The sequence below is a fragment of the Prionailurus viverrinus genome, chromosome A1, assembly GCF_022837055.1.
Source record: "Prionailurus viverrinus isolate Anna chromosome A1, UM_Priviv_1.0, whole genome shotgun sequence".
In the NCBI taxonomy this organism is placed as follows: domain Eukaryota; kingdom Metazoa; phylum Chordata; class Mammalia; order Carnivora; family Felidae; genus Prionailurus; species Prionailurus viverrinus.
Window position 1 is genome coordinate 112,631,778 of NC_062561.1, and position 16,690 is coordinate 112,648,467.

The 16,690-nt window shown below is 49.8% G+C and overlaps 1 protein-coding gene across 4 annotated transcripts in view; it reads right to left on the minus strand.

Annotated features, from left to right (window-relative positions):
- LOC125176516 (core histone macro-H2A.1) overlaps positions 1 to 16,690 on the minus strand; it is a 79,045-nt gene that overhangs the window by 42,350 nt on the left and 20,005 nt on the right. For all 4 annotated transcript variants that reach the window (XM_047878104.1, XM_047878113.1, XM_047878087.1 and 1 more), the window contains exons 3-4: positions 5,004 to 5,110; positions 4,379 to 4,576 (exon numbers count right to left, since the gene is read on the minus strand). In XM_047878104.1, coding sequence (XP_047734060.1) covers positions 4,379 to 4,576; positions 5,004 to 5,110 — 305 coding nt within the window. The remainder of the gene's footprint in view (positions 1 to 4,378; positions 4,577 to 5,003; positions 5,111 to 16,690) is intronic.

A 16,690-nucleotide genomic window follows, 5' to 3' on the forward strand; every position in this document is an offset into this window, starting at 1 on the left:
GTTCTGAACGGCACAAATCCTCATCAGTCAGAGTCAGTGGCCTTTTTAAGAACACATAGGACTGAGTGTCCAAAATGCCTTATGTGAAATCATCAATCCAGGATTCCCTATGCACACTCTCTTTCACCCTGATGTCCGACCTGCTAGAAAGCTCATTAAAAGGCCAGCAAAATTGGCCTCTTAATTGCAAGGATGGCGGCTTCTCGAAAGAACCAATCTCTTTCTTTGGCATCCCTAACCCAAACATTCACCACTCAATTTTCAGTTTCAATATTTATTTCTCAAAAAAGAAACAGGTGCTCTCCCAAAATCACCTCGGGCTTTCTGCCAGGCAGCGAGGAGCAAGCCTATCTTCATGATCCAGAGGGTGATTTCCACACGGCGCTGGAGCTCAGTTAGGGTGGTAGTGCGGATTTAGGTTTAAATAATCCTACGTGAGACTGAATCACTGTATTGTGCAGCTGAAACTAATATGACGCTGTAGGTTAACTAACTGGAATTTGAATAAAAACTTAAGGAAAAAATAAGAAAAATCCTAGATGAGAGCTTTTTTTATACAGATTTTTGGCAACAACTATCTATCTTCTTGGAGATCTCGTAAAGACTATCCTATGGCTCTCGGTAAACATTCTGACAAGGGGTGTTAACCTGGAAGATTTAAGCATAAACGGTTTCCTTTGAATCTTCAGCATTTTATGCCCTTGAAAACCTTATCTTGGGAAGGATTCCTAGGCTTCTCCAACTGCCAAAGGTGTGCATGTTATGGAAATGTTGGAACCTCACATGCCAAGTCCTGTTGAGTTCTCCCTGGGAGGGAGACAGGCACACTTACTTGCTGGTCGTCTGCCAGTCACCTCTCCTACCAGTCACCTGAGGGCCCAGACACCTTACCCTCTCAGGTCTCTGTTCAAGGGTCACCTTACCAAAGAAGCCTCACCTGTGTGAAGTAACACGGCTCGTGCTGTCACTCTGCTGTATTTTTGTCACCGCACCCGCCTGTACCCACAGCCCTTCTGGAATGACTCTGCCTCTCCTTGCTAGACCAGAGCAGAGCTCACCGAGCACCAGGGGAGGGCAAGGGCCTTTGTTCACTGTGTCCTCACTCCCAAGAGTAATAATGGGCACGTGCAGGCTGGGTGAATACTGATCGAACGAACGCATCTTCTTTCGACAACTTTGGCGCTGAATGTTAAAAGAACAAGGCAGATTTTGGAATTTCTTAATGGCACAAAATGTTCTCGACGTGACCAAGAACCATCAGAAAACGGTCTGCTTCAGCAAGTTCACACTGGGGACTTTATCCTACAGGTGCATGGGCACACACACCCATCAACCATCGCGGTCACTGTGGCACTGTCTGTCGGAACGCTCGGGACAGCTGTAGGCTCATCCACAGAGACGTGGTTAACACGGTACTGCACACTGTAGAGGCCACTCGCACCACATCATGAAACAGAAAGAACCAGCCATATAGTCAGAGCTGTAGAACAAGTCAGTAACAGCAGCACCCAACCCGTGTGCTGCACACCCTTCCCGTCCTTCTCCACAAAGCCAGTGAGCAGGCGCCCTTAAGCACTGCCCCACCCTGCAAAAGCACTGGGTAACAGGACTTATTTATATCCAAAGGCAGGTATGACGAGGAGGACTGTATGGGCCTATACGCTTTTCCATGCGTAGACTTTCTGAAAGGCCCATAAAAATTCACTGCAGAGACTGCTCTGGGGAGGAGTGGGGGGCCGTGGCGAGAGGGGGACTTCTTACAGCACTCTCTTTCATACCATCCCAACTCTGACACCTATTACCTAGTCAGAAACATGATGCAAATAGGCACAGTCATTGAAGCATAAGGCTGGATTGCACCCCTTCATTTCATGGGAGGGGGTAAACTGAGGCACAGACTTGGCTGAGGCCACCCAAGTAGGAAGGAGGAGCCCTAAGGCACCACCAGGGCCCCGGACTCCTGGCTGCGGTGGGTTTTGGCACCTTCTCCAACCGGTTCCACAATAGCTGACTCAGCTGTCACAACTGGAGACTCTCAAAACCTTCCAATTACATAGAACTGGGGGGAAAATTATGATTTGGAATTCACGTGTTGACACTTGAAAAATACCAACTCCCTTTTACTCCAAGTGCTTTAGCATGTTAGGAAGGCTTTCTCTGCATGTCTCTGGAAAGGTTATTTTCAGAACATTCCACTTAAACCTGGAGATGCAGGTTTTCTGCTGTTTCTGGGAGCTGACACCACAATTTACATTAAACAAATGTTTTGAAAATTAGCTGTTCACGGTTCCAATTTCAGCTTCCCCCAGGGTTTAATGTTAGCCAAATACTGGTACAGTAAGCAGACAATGTGTTTTATTGTGTGGAAGAAAAACAGACCACCATAACAGACTTCCTGCTTTTGTAATCAAGGGAAAAGCTGAATGTTCGAGTGATTATTGGCATATGGTTATTAGAAACACTGAGTTCCAAATATAGCTACTAGGAGCTGAACACACACACACACACACACACACACACACACACACACCCTTCATTTGAAGTCCAAAAAGAAAGACACAGCATTCTTAGTGTTTGCTTAAGTGGGACAGCAGAAAGTCATCAGGCAGAAACTAATAGGGGAAGTAGTGGGATGACGGGAGCGGGGTTCAGCCCAGGGTTGCCCGAGACAAAGAATCAGAGAGGCTGCTCAGACGTCAACCAGCAGTGGGCCTGCATTAACAAGGGCCATGGCTAGGGCCACAGCCAGAAGAAGGTTCAGCCAAGCACTAAGGGCACCAGCTCCCTGAGGCCCATGTTCAAGAGATGATGGACTTGGCATCTTGATCCTCAAACATTTAGAAAGGCTTACCCATGCACCTTTCCCCTGCCTTCCCTGCCCCACTATTCCCAGCAAATGCAAATGCTAGAACGGTTCAATACGCTAATTTTACAGTTGGTGAGCATGAGTAAGAGAGCATTCTGCAACATCCTCGCCTGGTCCTGAGCCTCCCCCAGGGACTAGGTGGAGCACAAGCGTCTGGCAAGAACCTACAGGACACTCCTCAGGAACAGGTTTCTCTCTCACAGAGCTGGGAGTGATTCTCAGGTGGGGTGGGGCAGGGCAAGGTGGTATCCTGGTGGCAAGAGGAATTCAGATTTTGTTTTTAGGGAATCATGTGTCTGCGCCCAGAAGGGTGTACAAGAACTTCAACTACCAAAGGCCAGCGAACAGCGTAGACACAAACTTGGGAGCCTGGGGCCTGCTCTGTGGACTGGCTCAGAGGAGAGGATGTGCTGGGAGTGTGGCCCCGAGCCTAGCCCCGGGTCAGTGCTGCTGCAGCCTGTCCTGGGAAGGTGTCCTCACCACCTCATCAGGTAAGAGGCTTGGGTTTTGCTCGGAAGAACGTGCTGACACTGCATCTGATCCACAAGGCATTTCCACCAGCTACTACTGAGGGTCTCACAAAACAGCCAGGTCGCCTTCTGCCAGGGGTAAATTCCTCCTCGTCTGGCTGGAGACCAGAAGGATCACACCTGAGGTGGGGGCCCAGGGCAGGGCAGCTTACATTCCATTTTACTGATGATGAGCTTTCATTGCACTGTCCCTCATTTGTTGGCCCCGGAGGTTCTGACAACAGCTCAAAGGTGGGGACGGGTGAGGGAGGAACACAGAGCACGTGTTCCAGTTGCTTCCAGTTGCGCCCGCCCTTGATCCTGCTGATACTCAGACAGGTAAGAGCAACCACCTGCAGACCCAGACCTCCCGAGGGTGGGCTGCTGTGCTGCGTGCAGTGAGGAGCGAACATGGGGATCAGCTGGCCTGCCCCACCCAAGAAAACATTAGGTCACACTAATGAGAGGGCTTCACTCACCACAAAAAGACCAGCACCTAGGACCTGCTTGGTGTAGGCTGGGTCTGGTAGGGGCACCTGAATAACACACCTATTTTTCTCCTTAACAAGGCAACCGTCCTACAGAGCCAACTGTCTGAACCATCCTACTGGAAGATGCACAGTGGAGGACACGCAGGCACAGTAACACAGTGACAGTTCCGAGAGGCAGCCAGTACCTGTGGGTAGGACCCGATGGCAGCCACCCCTAGCACAGGAAAGCTCCTGCACACGCAGGTCCCTTCCCAGAGGTGGAAGCATCTCCCTGGCAGGCCAGGAATGGGCTCTTCCAGCCTGGGGCTATCTGCCCCAGACCCTCCTCACACCCCCTTGCCTACCGGGATCCGGTCCCCCAATTCTGCCCACCTGAGCTGGACTAGCCTCTCCGCAAGCAGCTCCCATATGTTCCTCCTTAGTCCTCGGATAAGTCTCAGCACAAAGGAGCCACTCATGACCTCACCTGCTTGCACCTGCCCCAACCCGCCCACTCCTGCGAAATCACATACCTTGGATTTCCGAGCCCCTTTCTTGCCTCCTGCTTTCTTAGACACGGGCTTCTTCTGGGATGGAGACTTGGCCTTTTTGGCTGGGGGTGGTGTGATGATGGCTTCCAACTTCCCTTTGGATCCTCGTTTCTTTGCTAGCAACTCCGGATGGATGTTTGGTAACACTCCCCCACTGGCTATGGTGACTCCTTTTAGCAGCTTGCAGGAAAATCAAAGTAGCAGATGGTGAGCCAGCCCACCCTGTCTCTGACCTTCAAGAAGCCGGCCCTGCCCATTCACATTCTTGCTTTGGGTTGGGATGAAGAGCTCCTTCATCCACGGGATCTACAAGGATGCTGATGAGACCCAGGCTCACTATACAGGGAATAAGTCCTCAGGGTCCCTCACTCTGGTGAAATTTCCTATCTTTCCTCCAGGGAGAGCCAAATATCTTGTTTCATTCCCTCCTGCTCCCAAATAAAGCCTGGAGGAAGAACTGCCATGGGGGGCGGAGAAGCTGCTAACGGCCCAAAATGCAGCCCAAACCTCTGAGAGCCAGCCAAACACCAACCTCCCTCCGTCTCTCGGCCACTGTGACTGCCTGCAGAAGCGTCTGGCGTGCGGGACGCGGAGGAGAGCCCCATACCTGATTTAGCTCTTCGTCGTTGGCCACGGCCAGCAGGATGTGCCGGGGGGTGACCCGCCCCTTCTTGTTGTCTCTTGCTGCGTTGCCAGCCAGCTCCAGAATCTCAGCTGTGGGGAGCAGAGGGGTAGAGCAGCTGGTCATGTTAGAGCATCAGGGGGTCCTGGGCATCCTCCTGATCCCCCCCACAGTTCATGGTGCTGTGAATGGACACAGGCAGCAGCCTCATCAAACAGCTGCCCTGAGGTATGAAGCTGCAGGGGTCCTGCCTGGCCACACTTTGAGCGAAGCCACAGAGGTACCGAATGGAGCCAGGAGGCCCCCGGTCCATCTCCTTTGTTTTGGAGATGCGAACACGGAGGCTTAGAGAGAAGGGAGGAGTTGAGGGTCTCTGGGTGATAAGTGGTGGAGCTGACATGTGAACCTGTTTCCCAGAATGGGCTGCCCGCAGTCAGCACTCCACACGTCACCAGGACCGACCCTGCAGAGCCAGAGTGCGACCCTGAGAGGCAACCGAGCACCATAAGCAACGGCTCATGCATGTGTCCACGGGACGGTGGGGGGAGGTGGCTGAGCAAATCTGTTGACCAAAGCAATGTCCAACACTGCACATTCACACTCAAAGCCAAGAAAAAAAAAAAAGTTGTAATAGTCATTCTAGAGAAAAAATGAGATCTGAATGTCAACTGGATATTAGATACTAAAGGATTATTAATTTTCTGGGGTGTGACCATAGCATCAGTACCCTGTAGAGAAAACTGTTCGTAGGAGATACCTGCCCAAGTACTTGGGAGTGAACTATCTTGATGTCTGCAATTTAGTCTCTCAAACAATTCTGACAGACGCCATGGAGTAAAACTAACGTGGGGATATGCTACGTGCTGTTAAATCTAGGTGTGTGACACAAGCATCCCTCCTTCAGCATTCTGTACGCTTGACACTGAAAAAAAAAAAAAATGTTACCAGCTAGCAAGCTAGGAGTTCGGTCCCTGGTTGCTGGTTAGTCAAAGTCCCCTGGCCGGTCCTTCGGGGCAGGCTCTCACTGGACAGGGTGACAGCTCTGCCACAGCACCCAACCTGGGGGACAGCCAGTGCCCTTTGGCAAGAGGGTTTTTCTCCCTGGCAGCACAATGCTCTTGCTGTCAACATCATCACTGTGTCCTCATTTCCTTAACCCAGACTGTCTCAAAATGTATCTTACACCCCCTCCCCATGTCTGCAATTCTGCCCATGCTGTGGTCCTCTGGGCCCGGCTCAAGCCTGACCTCTTCCTGGTACTAAAGATTTCCTAGTATTCCAGGTCATGGTGTCAACACTGGATGTCTCCAGCAAAGGCAAAACTGAGACTCATTACAAAGTAAGTAGGGCAAACCTTCTAGCTACATGAAAATCCTGTCTTCAAAGTTTACAATATTCCATGGTACACATCCACAAGTGCCAAGTGCCGAATCGAATGCAGTAACTATGGTGTGTGTAGAATGCTGAAAAATTGCTTGGCTACTCACACAAACTCTCGTATTGGTAGAAGTGAAAAACCAGTCACACCTGGGACAGGTTCCCACTCTGAACCCAAGGCAGGACTTCATTTACTCCATAATCCCGTCAGTGAGCACACACCAACACTGGAGGCACCACAAGGCCCCTGGCCACCTGATGCTCCCAGGCCAGTGTCCCTCATGTTGAATTTCACAGTTGAGAGTCACCAGAGTGAGGCCCGGGGAGGGCCCGGGACAGGAGGAGAACCAGCCCACTTCCCACCCTGACTCGTTAGTCTCAGCAGGACTGTTTCCCAGCGCCCTGAGTGCAGGTGCAGGGGGAGACAGCCCCTCCAGCCATTTCACTGAAGCCTCCCTGTAAGTGATCATGGCGGAGTGTCCCTATGCCTAGCACAGATGGGCCTATTTTGGCCAATGCAGAAGAGGGTGCTTGGGATACCTCAGTGGCGCCAGGCCCCAGAGGCCATGAATGCAGAAATGAGCCCACCTCAGGCTTCTTCCTGCTGTGTTCACCGAGGAGGCAGCACACCTGTAACACTACTGTCCTGCCCATGGCTGGCGAGGAGCTGAAGTGGGAGCCTCACCTGGTGTGAGCACAGGCTCTAGGAGTGAGGGCAGAGGGAAGACAGTGAACTGTGGCCATCTCTGGCCGGAGACCAAGTGGCAAGAAGGCCAGAGAGGAGCAGGTGGCACCACAGAACTGAAGGCCATCTGGCATTCTTCCTGGCCTCAGCCATCCCCTCCGCTCCTTGCCACCCCTCCCCCCCCCCCCACTTTCTGACACCACAGGGAAACACGGGGCCATCCATATCTGCAGAGCCAGAATGCACACAAGGAGGCTGTTGGATTACAACCTTTTTCCAATAAGGTGCTAAGAATGCTTTACCTGGCCTGCATTAGAGACCCACAACGGAGCCGGAAGTCCTCCGGCATAATGGATTGACAGGATGGCTTCTCAGGCACGTGGATGTGGCCAGTTTCCTCTTCCCGCCCCCAGAGTGTCAGTGGAAGGCTCTCTCCCATGAGAAGGCACCATGGCCACTGTGGGCAAGGGCTGTGGTCTTAGGTTAGGCAGCGCTGCTTTAACTTTTTCTGTGTGCAGTGAAGATGGTGATGACAGATGCAAAGACTCAGAAGGTGGGTTTGGGCCGCTAATTTGGGTGGGAGACAGGCAGCATGTACAAGCATTTAAAGTACAGGAAGGACTGTGAATAGCACCCGTGGCACAGCAATCTGGAGATGAATTCTCTAGGAATTTCCCCCTCGCTTCCAGCAGCGTTTGTGCCCCCGCCCGCTGCGCTCTTGCTTTGTGGCTAAAGGTTCTAGTGGCCTGAGCTTCCACACTTGGGCCATCGCAAGGCCTGCACTCACTTACTGCTAAGTCAGCACGGATCCACGTGCAAGCGACACTGAGGGATAGGTGTGTTGAGTGGGATGAGGAGCAGTGTAGCTCCTTGGAAAGAGCCAGGCTGTCACTCCTCTGCCTCCTTCACCAAGAAGCAGGAAAATCCCCAACTCTTTTCTGGCTGCAAACCCCATCCAGCATTCATTCTGCGAGTGCCAAGAGGACTGGCCCTCCTGCCCTCTAGCCCTCTACTGCCAAAGGGCAGGCCCTCAGCTCAGCCTGTGGGGAGGGAGAGGAGGTGTGGCAGGTGGGGAGAACAAAGAGGGGCACATATTCACACTCCAGCTAGTTGAGCAAGAGCCATACGTTCAGTTGACTCCTGCATGTTTTCCAAGGGTAGTTACCATAGCAACTCCTTTGTCAAGGGACACACAAGACAGAGCACCTCTGAGACACACCTTTTATGAGAAGCCTGTTCCATGCCCGACCGTGCCGTGCACCGCAGCAGGCAGAGAGCCGGGGCAGTTCACAGCAGCCAAGAAAGACGGAGGCCGAATCTGACAGCTAACAAAGGCAGGAGCCCAGAGCACGAACTCAGCCCTAGCCAAGTATCCATAAATGCCCCCCCTGTAGTCCTCAGGCCAGTTTCAGAAATAGCAATCACAAGGGGCTTTCCTGGCCAGGAGACGGCTGCCCGACGCAGGCGGAGAGGAGAGGGCTGCAATGCCAGCTGCTCGGCCCTATGCAACAGTCCCCATCTGCTCTGCAGAGGGAGTGGGTGCTGGCTGCTGGGGAACTGGGGCAGGGCACATGCCACCAAAGGAGATTTTCTCGTTCAGTTTCCTTCCTAGTAATTGATCCCGTCTTTGCAAATGACAGCAAGGGCAGGGTCACGGAAGCCTAAGGTCAGAGCTGTTATGTAGGTTCCTGCCACGGCCCCCACCACATATACAGTGGGAAGGGCTCATGCCCCCACAAACAAGGGGGAGGGGTAGTCCCGGGCCAGCTTCAGCTCTGTCTTAACCTGAATGGAAACCATGCCTTCCTGCAAGGGACGGTTTCCTACACTTGATTCATCTTGTATTTTGGAAGGTTTTGTCCATCTCTAAAATTTTTTTTTCCCTGCCTACATTAAGAGAAAAGGATTCTGGGAAAGACAATCCAGAAAGCACCAGATCTACAGACACAAGTCCTTTTCTCTATGGTGTCCAGAGCTTCATGGTTGGATCCTCCTTTGGAGGCTGCTTTTAGGAGCTACAACCCTGTGGGCGGTAACCAATACAAATGGAATTTGCAAGAAACCACAGGAGGAAACTGGGCAAGAGCAGTTAGGAAGAGAAAAAACAGACCCCTTACCAGGTTCTCCACCCCCTCAAGCCATGTCTTCCTGGCCAGTGATGGGAAAAATTTTGTTACCAATGACCAACAATGAACTGGTTTGGGCCCAAAGGGTCAACTGGTTTGGGGTCAGCCTTGGAAAGGACTCTAAGGGTGGTAAGGTTCCCAATGATAAATGCTGTAAAGGGTAAAGGGGACATGTTGAATGACAAGTAACACTGGCCGGCTTCTGAGCTATTTTTTTTGTTTTGAGATCTTTTTGTTTGTTTTAAGATCTAACTCACAAAACACCCAAGCGTCTCTGGCTCCCACTCCTGGCCAGGGCCAGTCTCTGGCAAGTAGTGAGCCACTGGATCCATCATTTGTAGTGGTGCAGACCAGTAATGAGACCTTATTCTCTACTCAGAGCAGCAAGCACTGCAGACACCCCTGGGCCCCCAGCCCCCAGCCTCATGGAACGTGATCTCTTTAAGGCCACTTGACAAAATTCCCACAGCCGTGAATAATGGCATTATTTGGCAGCCTTTTCAGCTATAGACCAGCTGTCTGAACGTGAATACCTCTGACAGGTCTACTTTCCAAGTTCACCCAGAGACCAAAGGCTTAGTCTTTCCCCACCCTGCCCCCCACCCCACCCCCCCCCCCACACACACATCTTGAACTGAACCCTATCTGTTGTACTGAAGCATTCCGTCTATCTTCCTTTAGGGAGATGAAGTCATGGCTTGCAGAATTAGACTCCTAACAGCTAACAGGTGACGTGTGGAGGCTGAGCCAAACTCTAAACACAAACCTTGCGAAGACTCAGGGGCTTCTCCAGAGCTGTTTGAGGCATCTCCGTTAACAAAAGAAATATTGAAAATAACAACCAGAAATCAAAGGAAAGCAAATGCTCACGTAATCCCAAGGAGAAAACAGATATTTGCTACAAGGCCAACAACATGACGAGCAATCTGTTTATTGTATTTCTTTCAATTCATCGGGCCTCCCTCAGCAGTTCACGGAGTTCAGAACTGTTTTACACCATTCTGGAAAGCTTTAACCCAATCAACTCCAATTGGAGAGGAAATGCTAAGAGTTTCCTGCATGCCGACTGCACCACGAGTTCCTCCAATTCCCCTGGGGGCCCAGAATCCACCGGCCCGCACCTCACCTTTTCAGGAGATGAGCGGCAGAGTCTGAAGCCTGCTAAGCTGTCAACCCAGAGCTCCAGGGCCTCACTTACAGGCCACAGCAAAGCTCTCCAGTCTGCCTGTCCCGGGGCCTCAAAGGAACTGGGGATTCCACAGAGAAAATAAAACCGACAGCAGTAACAGAAGGTAGCGTTTTCTGTGCAAGATGCAAGGTATTTTGTAACAATGAGCCATTCTGCTGCTTTTCTGCAGATGTTCCAAGTCTGACACATACTGTCCCTTGCTGTTAAGCCCACGTTACAGACCCCTCCTAAAAACCCATGAGCATCTGGTCTAGTCTCCCACCTTCCCCACGTCTCCCAGTAAGACAGAAATACAGCTTAATTTGGGAGTTTCTAAAGTAAGCTGGTTCTTAGACTTCCAAGTAAAAAGTAGGTCATTCTACATGATACAGGTTAACAAAAAGGAGATCTCATTCTTGACAAACATGACCTTCCTCTAACCCTGCAACCCAGCCCAGTGCCTGAGTACCTTCCCTTTCTGGAACATCTTCCTGTATCTTCCCCCAAGTCTCCAGCACTTCTGTATAAGCTTACCTCCTCGGTCTGTCTTGAACGGAGTGCAAGAGCCACAAAGGGCAGCGTGCTAGAGCTAGGGTCTGCTGTCAGACAGCCTGGGTATGAATCCCAGCTCCTGCACCTTGCTGTGAATGGCCAACGCACACCCAAGGCAGGCTTTCCCTCTCTATAGAAAGGGGATAAAAATTAGGTCACTCCAGGGCTGGTGAGGATTAACGAGTTACCAACTTCCATGGTTAGAGCATGGTTACATAAATGTAAACTACAGTTATTGGGGCTACAACCACACACTTCATCTTTTAAAAAGTGTAGCAGGCTGGATTTCCAGGAGAAGAAAACTAAACTTCCTATTGCTCAGTTTCCTCCTACCACACTAACGGCCTAGCTAAACGGATAGATGCACGTGCATGAGAGTTGGAAGGAGGAGGAGGAGAAAAGCAATATAGAAAACCTGGTGTTTCCTTGCCCGATAGTTTACTCTTTGCTGTTACATTTAACAGTTTACATATGTTTGAAAAACGCACTTGAACCTGATTAACCTTGGGGCTGCCAGACTTACTTTGATAGAATGCAGCACCCAGGGCGGCCCCACAGGCAGTCTCTGCCTGGGGATGGGGTCTGGGGCTGTTGTCTGACCCCCACAGAGTGCGCCACAGCAGGGGCAGGACCAAAACCGTTTGCTGAGACAGCACAAGTCAAGGCCCAGGAAGGTAGGTGGAAGGATGAGGTGCGGGGGCGGGCCCAGGAAAGCCTGCTCTAACTCTCCCCACCCCTGGCTGACAGCTGGGCCAGGCCCTCTGCCCTCCCACTCACTCCCTTTCAAGGACGCCAAGTTAATCTTCAAGGAAGCGGTTAATATGTGTGTTTGTTTTGATACGGAAAATCACAGCCATTTGTTCTTAATTCATCTCGGGAAGGGGCGAACAATCAGATGTCTGCTGAAATGAAAAGATCTGAAGGGGGTAACGTAAAGAGGAAACTCACTGCAACAGCCCTGTCGTGGTGACACTTCCCTGACAGAGGGACGTTTAAGGAGGAGAACAAGAAGTGCTCATGGGGCGGGCTGCCCTCGTGCGGGGGGCGGAGGCCGTGCCTGTCCTCCCCACTTAGGCGCGCATGCGCGTTCACGGATCTGTGACGCAGACATGCCTACTCTGAGTGGAACTCCATCGGGGGAGAGCATTTTGCTCTACCCTCTTTGGTGCTGTTTCCCTTATGCACAGTTTGTCTTTTCAAAATGTCAGAAGTGAAATGAAAACGCAGCGTAAATTAACAGAGGTAACTATGGTATGTGCACCGCCCCCCTCCCCACCGCACCCCCAGCTTTCGCAACTCTGGGTCACAGGCGCCCCCCAGGCCCTGACAGCTGTCCCAGCCTGCTCAATCCTGCTTCTCACAAGTTATGAGCATTTGGACTATTTAGGTTCTTTGCATCACCGACTCTCTTTAGAGCAGTATGAGGGCACTGACTTCCTCTCTCCTAGGGCTCTTTTCGCTCCTCTTTCCCCCAGCACCCCACTTGTCCTGCAGCTGCTACAGCCAGCACCTCGACAGTGACCTGACCGCCCCTTCTCTATAGCCCAGCACAGGTCATGCCAACGGCCACGGCCCTTCTTGTGTTCAAACCCATCTCCTTCCTGTCGGTGACTCCTCACCCCTGCAGGACCCCTGTCCCCTCTGCCCACGCCAGGCCACAGGACCCTGCAACTGCTCAGGGCCTGCCCCTCTTGGGAGGCTTTGTCTGCCTCCTTCACCAGGCTGTGGCTCCACCCAGGACCAAGCCAGCCTTGGAGGACTGGGTGCATACCATCCTCCTGTGACGTCCACTGGAGACAACAGAGATGCGCAGTATACTGAGGGACCCTGAGACCCCCATGCTGTCCTGGTAACTGCTAAGGTCTGAGCTCCTGTAGAGAGCCTACAGGAGATGCTCTTCTAGAGACGGGTCACTATGCTGAGTGGCCTCGCAGAGGTTACTTACACTCTAAGCCCCAATTTCCTTCTAAGCAGAATAGGAAGTGTGAGGATCCTGTGAACTACCAAATGTGAAGCACTTAGCCAGTGCCTGGCACATAGCAAGTGCTCACTATAAGGCAGATGTTTCATTCCTTAATCGCTCTGCCTTTGCCTAGCACTGAAAGCACCGGCCTCCATGCCCCCAAAGCTAACATTACCACAAGCCACTCTCAATCTGGAATGGGGACCTGCCAGGGCCTGGGGAGGAGGCTGGAGGGCAAGGAAACCAACGCTCCTCCAGGTAAAAGCCCTCATTTTCTGATACTGACTTTCAGCAGCCAACAGCCAGATTTACAGAAGCAGCAGATAAATGTTAACCAAAGACTACCTTAGTTACCAGTTACCACAAGGAGCATCCGTCAGGACAGACATGGCAAGGGAAGCCTACGATTAGCCTTTTACAGAGGCCCTGGATTCCCACATGGCTCCCACAGTCCTGCAGGCAAGAAATGTGGGCTCTGGCAGAGCAAGAGCCTCCTTGTAATGAGGACGACATTTATAAATGTCTTCTGTAAAGGCCATTCTACAAATGTCTCCCTGTGTACGCGGGCATGACAGTAATCCCGTGAGACGACACCTCAGCATCAGGCGCCGTCACAGGCCTCTGAAGTACTAGGCAACACGCTCTTCTGGCCACCACACAGAAGGCACTTGCCTAAAGAGGAAGGTGGGACATAAAATGAAAGAGGGAAGACATAAAGGAAAGGAAGGTGGGAGCCAGGGTCAGAGATGCAGGCAGGCTGAGCAGCCTGGCAAATGCAAGGACAGTCCCTGTTATCCTCTCGGCAGCTGGAACTGGAGGCGGCTGGGGGGTGGGGTAGGGGGGACGGGAGAGACAGGAAGATGGAGGGAGGCGCACTGTCCTGAATACCCTTTGGGTCTGTCTTCTTGCTACAACGTATTTATAGCTCTGAGGAGTGGCTTTTCACTTTCACGATATTTTATTCTAGGTTGACTAGACATAGAGGCCCTCAGGCAGGGAAAGAAAGCAAGAGGACTATAAATATGTTTTATTAGTTGCTGATATTTTAACGGGAAGATATCAAGAGAGAAGATATTTGTAGAATTCTTATCACTTCCTTCTCCTCTTAGTAAGTATTTCTTTAAAGCCATTCTTGGTGGTCATTCACAGAGAGACACTGGGGTACTTCTAGCATGGCTCCTGGGATGCTGCTATTTAAGTCAGTGGAGTGGCTCCTCGCTTCCTCTGCTTTTCAAGGTACAGACATCCTCAGTGGCTTTTGTGTCAGAAGTGAGAGTCAGCTCTTGACAAACTTCCCACGCCTTCCCATTTGCCACCAACAGCTGCCTGACACTTGCTGTTGCTCAGGTTGCTCTGGCCCCCGATGCCTGGTGTCATTAGCATAACCTTAATTATGCCACATTTAAAAATCCAGGGGTCTAGTTCAGCTCCCATCTCATCAATTTCCTGGCAGCCTGTGACCTTACCGACATTCCCTCCTCCTGAAATTCATCCCTGTAGCTGGTCTTCTTACCTTCAGTAAAAAACTATTTACTAAGCGGCTGCAGAATGTAAGCCCTCATGCTGGTAGTTGAGCACACAGTGATGGGGGAGGGGTGGGGAAGGCACAGTTCCAGCCCCGGGGTCACAAATATGACCTCCGATATGTCTGACCCATCACAGACACTCAGTACAAATCTTCTGAAATAAACACGGATTCTTTCAACTTTCAGCACCCAGCCTGGCACCTTGCACCTGGTTAGAGCTTGGTAACTCCTTCACCAATAGGTCATTAAGGATGGATCACTAAACAAGTACACTAAGCACTTGCACCACTGAGACCGTGATTAAGGATGGAAGTACAGGGACATTCTCCAAGGCACTGGCCTGGTTTCATGTATTAGAGCCAACACTCAGGATCCATGGCAGGCAATATGAACTGAACTATAAAGCAGTCATCCAAGAGGAAAGTCATCCCAGCCCCCTGATGGTCCAAGATCCAGGCAGGTCTCACCTCACAGTCTCAAGTGAGGTCTCAGGGTTGGCTCAGGGGCCTGGGGGGTACTGGGGAGATCAACAACCCTCAGATTCTCCCAGCCAAGATTCTGGCTCAAATATCAGTGTCAGTCTGTGCACATCACATGTACCCATTATCCTGATTCATTATTTCTTGGCATTTCATATTTTAGATTTTGAAATGAAAACGGAGAAGAAAAATATCTTTAGAAAGATAGATAACTTACATATAACTAATAATACTGTCTCCTGGGAGGAGAACTGGGTAGGAAAAAGAGCACGAAGGGAAATGAATGTCTCACTGTATGTTCAGGGGAACAGGGAAATTTTACCATTGGTAAACATCACTTAGTAAAGAAAACAATCAAAGACAATAAAAGACCTACCAGATATGAGAAACATAAAGTATGTAACTAGACAAACCAATGAAACAGAAAATAAAGCCCAGAAATAACCCTAAATATATCTAGAAATTTCACATATGGTAAAGGTAGCATCTCAGATTACCAGGGAAAAGATGAGATACTCAATTAATTGTGTTGAGAAAACTGGGTAACCATCTGAAATAAAATTAAGTCAATCCTTATCTCACACTATGTATCAGGATAAATGGATCAAAGTAAAAATGTAAAAAATTAAAACATAAAAATACCAAGCAAAAGCACAGGGGGAATTCCTTTGTAACCTTGAAGAGAGGCAGACTTTATGAACAACAAAATCTGGCAGAAATAGATTTATGAAGACTTCCATTATTAGGATAATTCAGATAAACTTGACAATCATTCCACAATATGTATGGATATCAAATCATCACATTATATGCTTTAGATATATACAGTCATATTTGTCATTTTCCTTGATGAAATTGAAAAAATGAGCTATTCAAATAAATACACAATAACTTTAGTTAGAGAAATAATTTTTAGAGAAAACTTTGGAAATGAAGAGAAAATAAGAAATTATAAAGAACAACCAAGCCGATTCAAAAGAAAACCAGACAGGACTTCTAGAAATAAAAGTTTCAAAGCTGATATTGAAAATTCAGTGACTGAATTAAACAGCAGATAAGACACAGCTGAAGAGAGAATTATTAAACTGGGAGACAGTTCCAGAAGATAGATCAGAAATAATTATCCACAAATAAGACCTGCAAGACAGAAATGAAAAATAAGAATGAGATGAACAGATACGGAAGAATGAAACACTAACATATATTTGATTTGTGTTTTATAAGGAGAAAGATCCCAGAATAGAGACACTAAAGAAGTAACAGCTAACGACTTTATGGATGTGACAGAAGCATGTTCAAAAACAGCCTGAGAAAGCTTATCACTAAAAGACCTCATGAAATGAAATCCTAAAGGATGTACCTCAGTCACAATTAAGTGATCCCAGATGGCAGGTCTGAGAGGAAAGAGGCACACTTAGTGTTGGGCACACCTTTTTCCTTGCCTGAATCCAAAAACAGGTTTTGTCTTGCTGTGTGCTTTTCCACTGGCCCCAGCAAAAACCCAGCCCTTGAGAGGGAACTTGTCGATGCATGTGCAGACCCCAATGGCAGAAATGAAAGTGGCATGTCACCGTTCCCAGGGAAATCATGAAGCAACAGTGAGATTCCTTGACCACCGAGCATTCCCAGGCAATGCAGCTTATCTTGGAGAAAACAGAGAGGTTGTCAACAAATGGCGCTAGTGCTGTAAATCCACGTCCCAAGAAGTGAATCTAGACACAGACCTTATACCCCTTGCAAAAATTAACTCAAAATGGATCACAGCCCTAAACATAAAACACTATAAAACTCCTGGA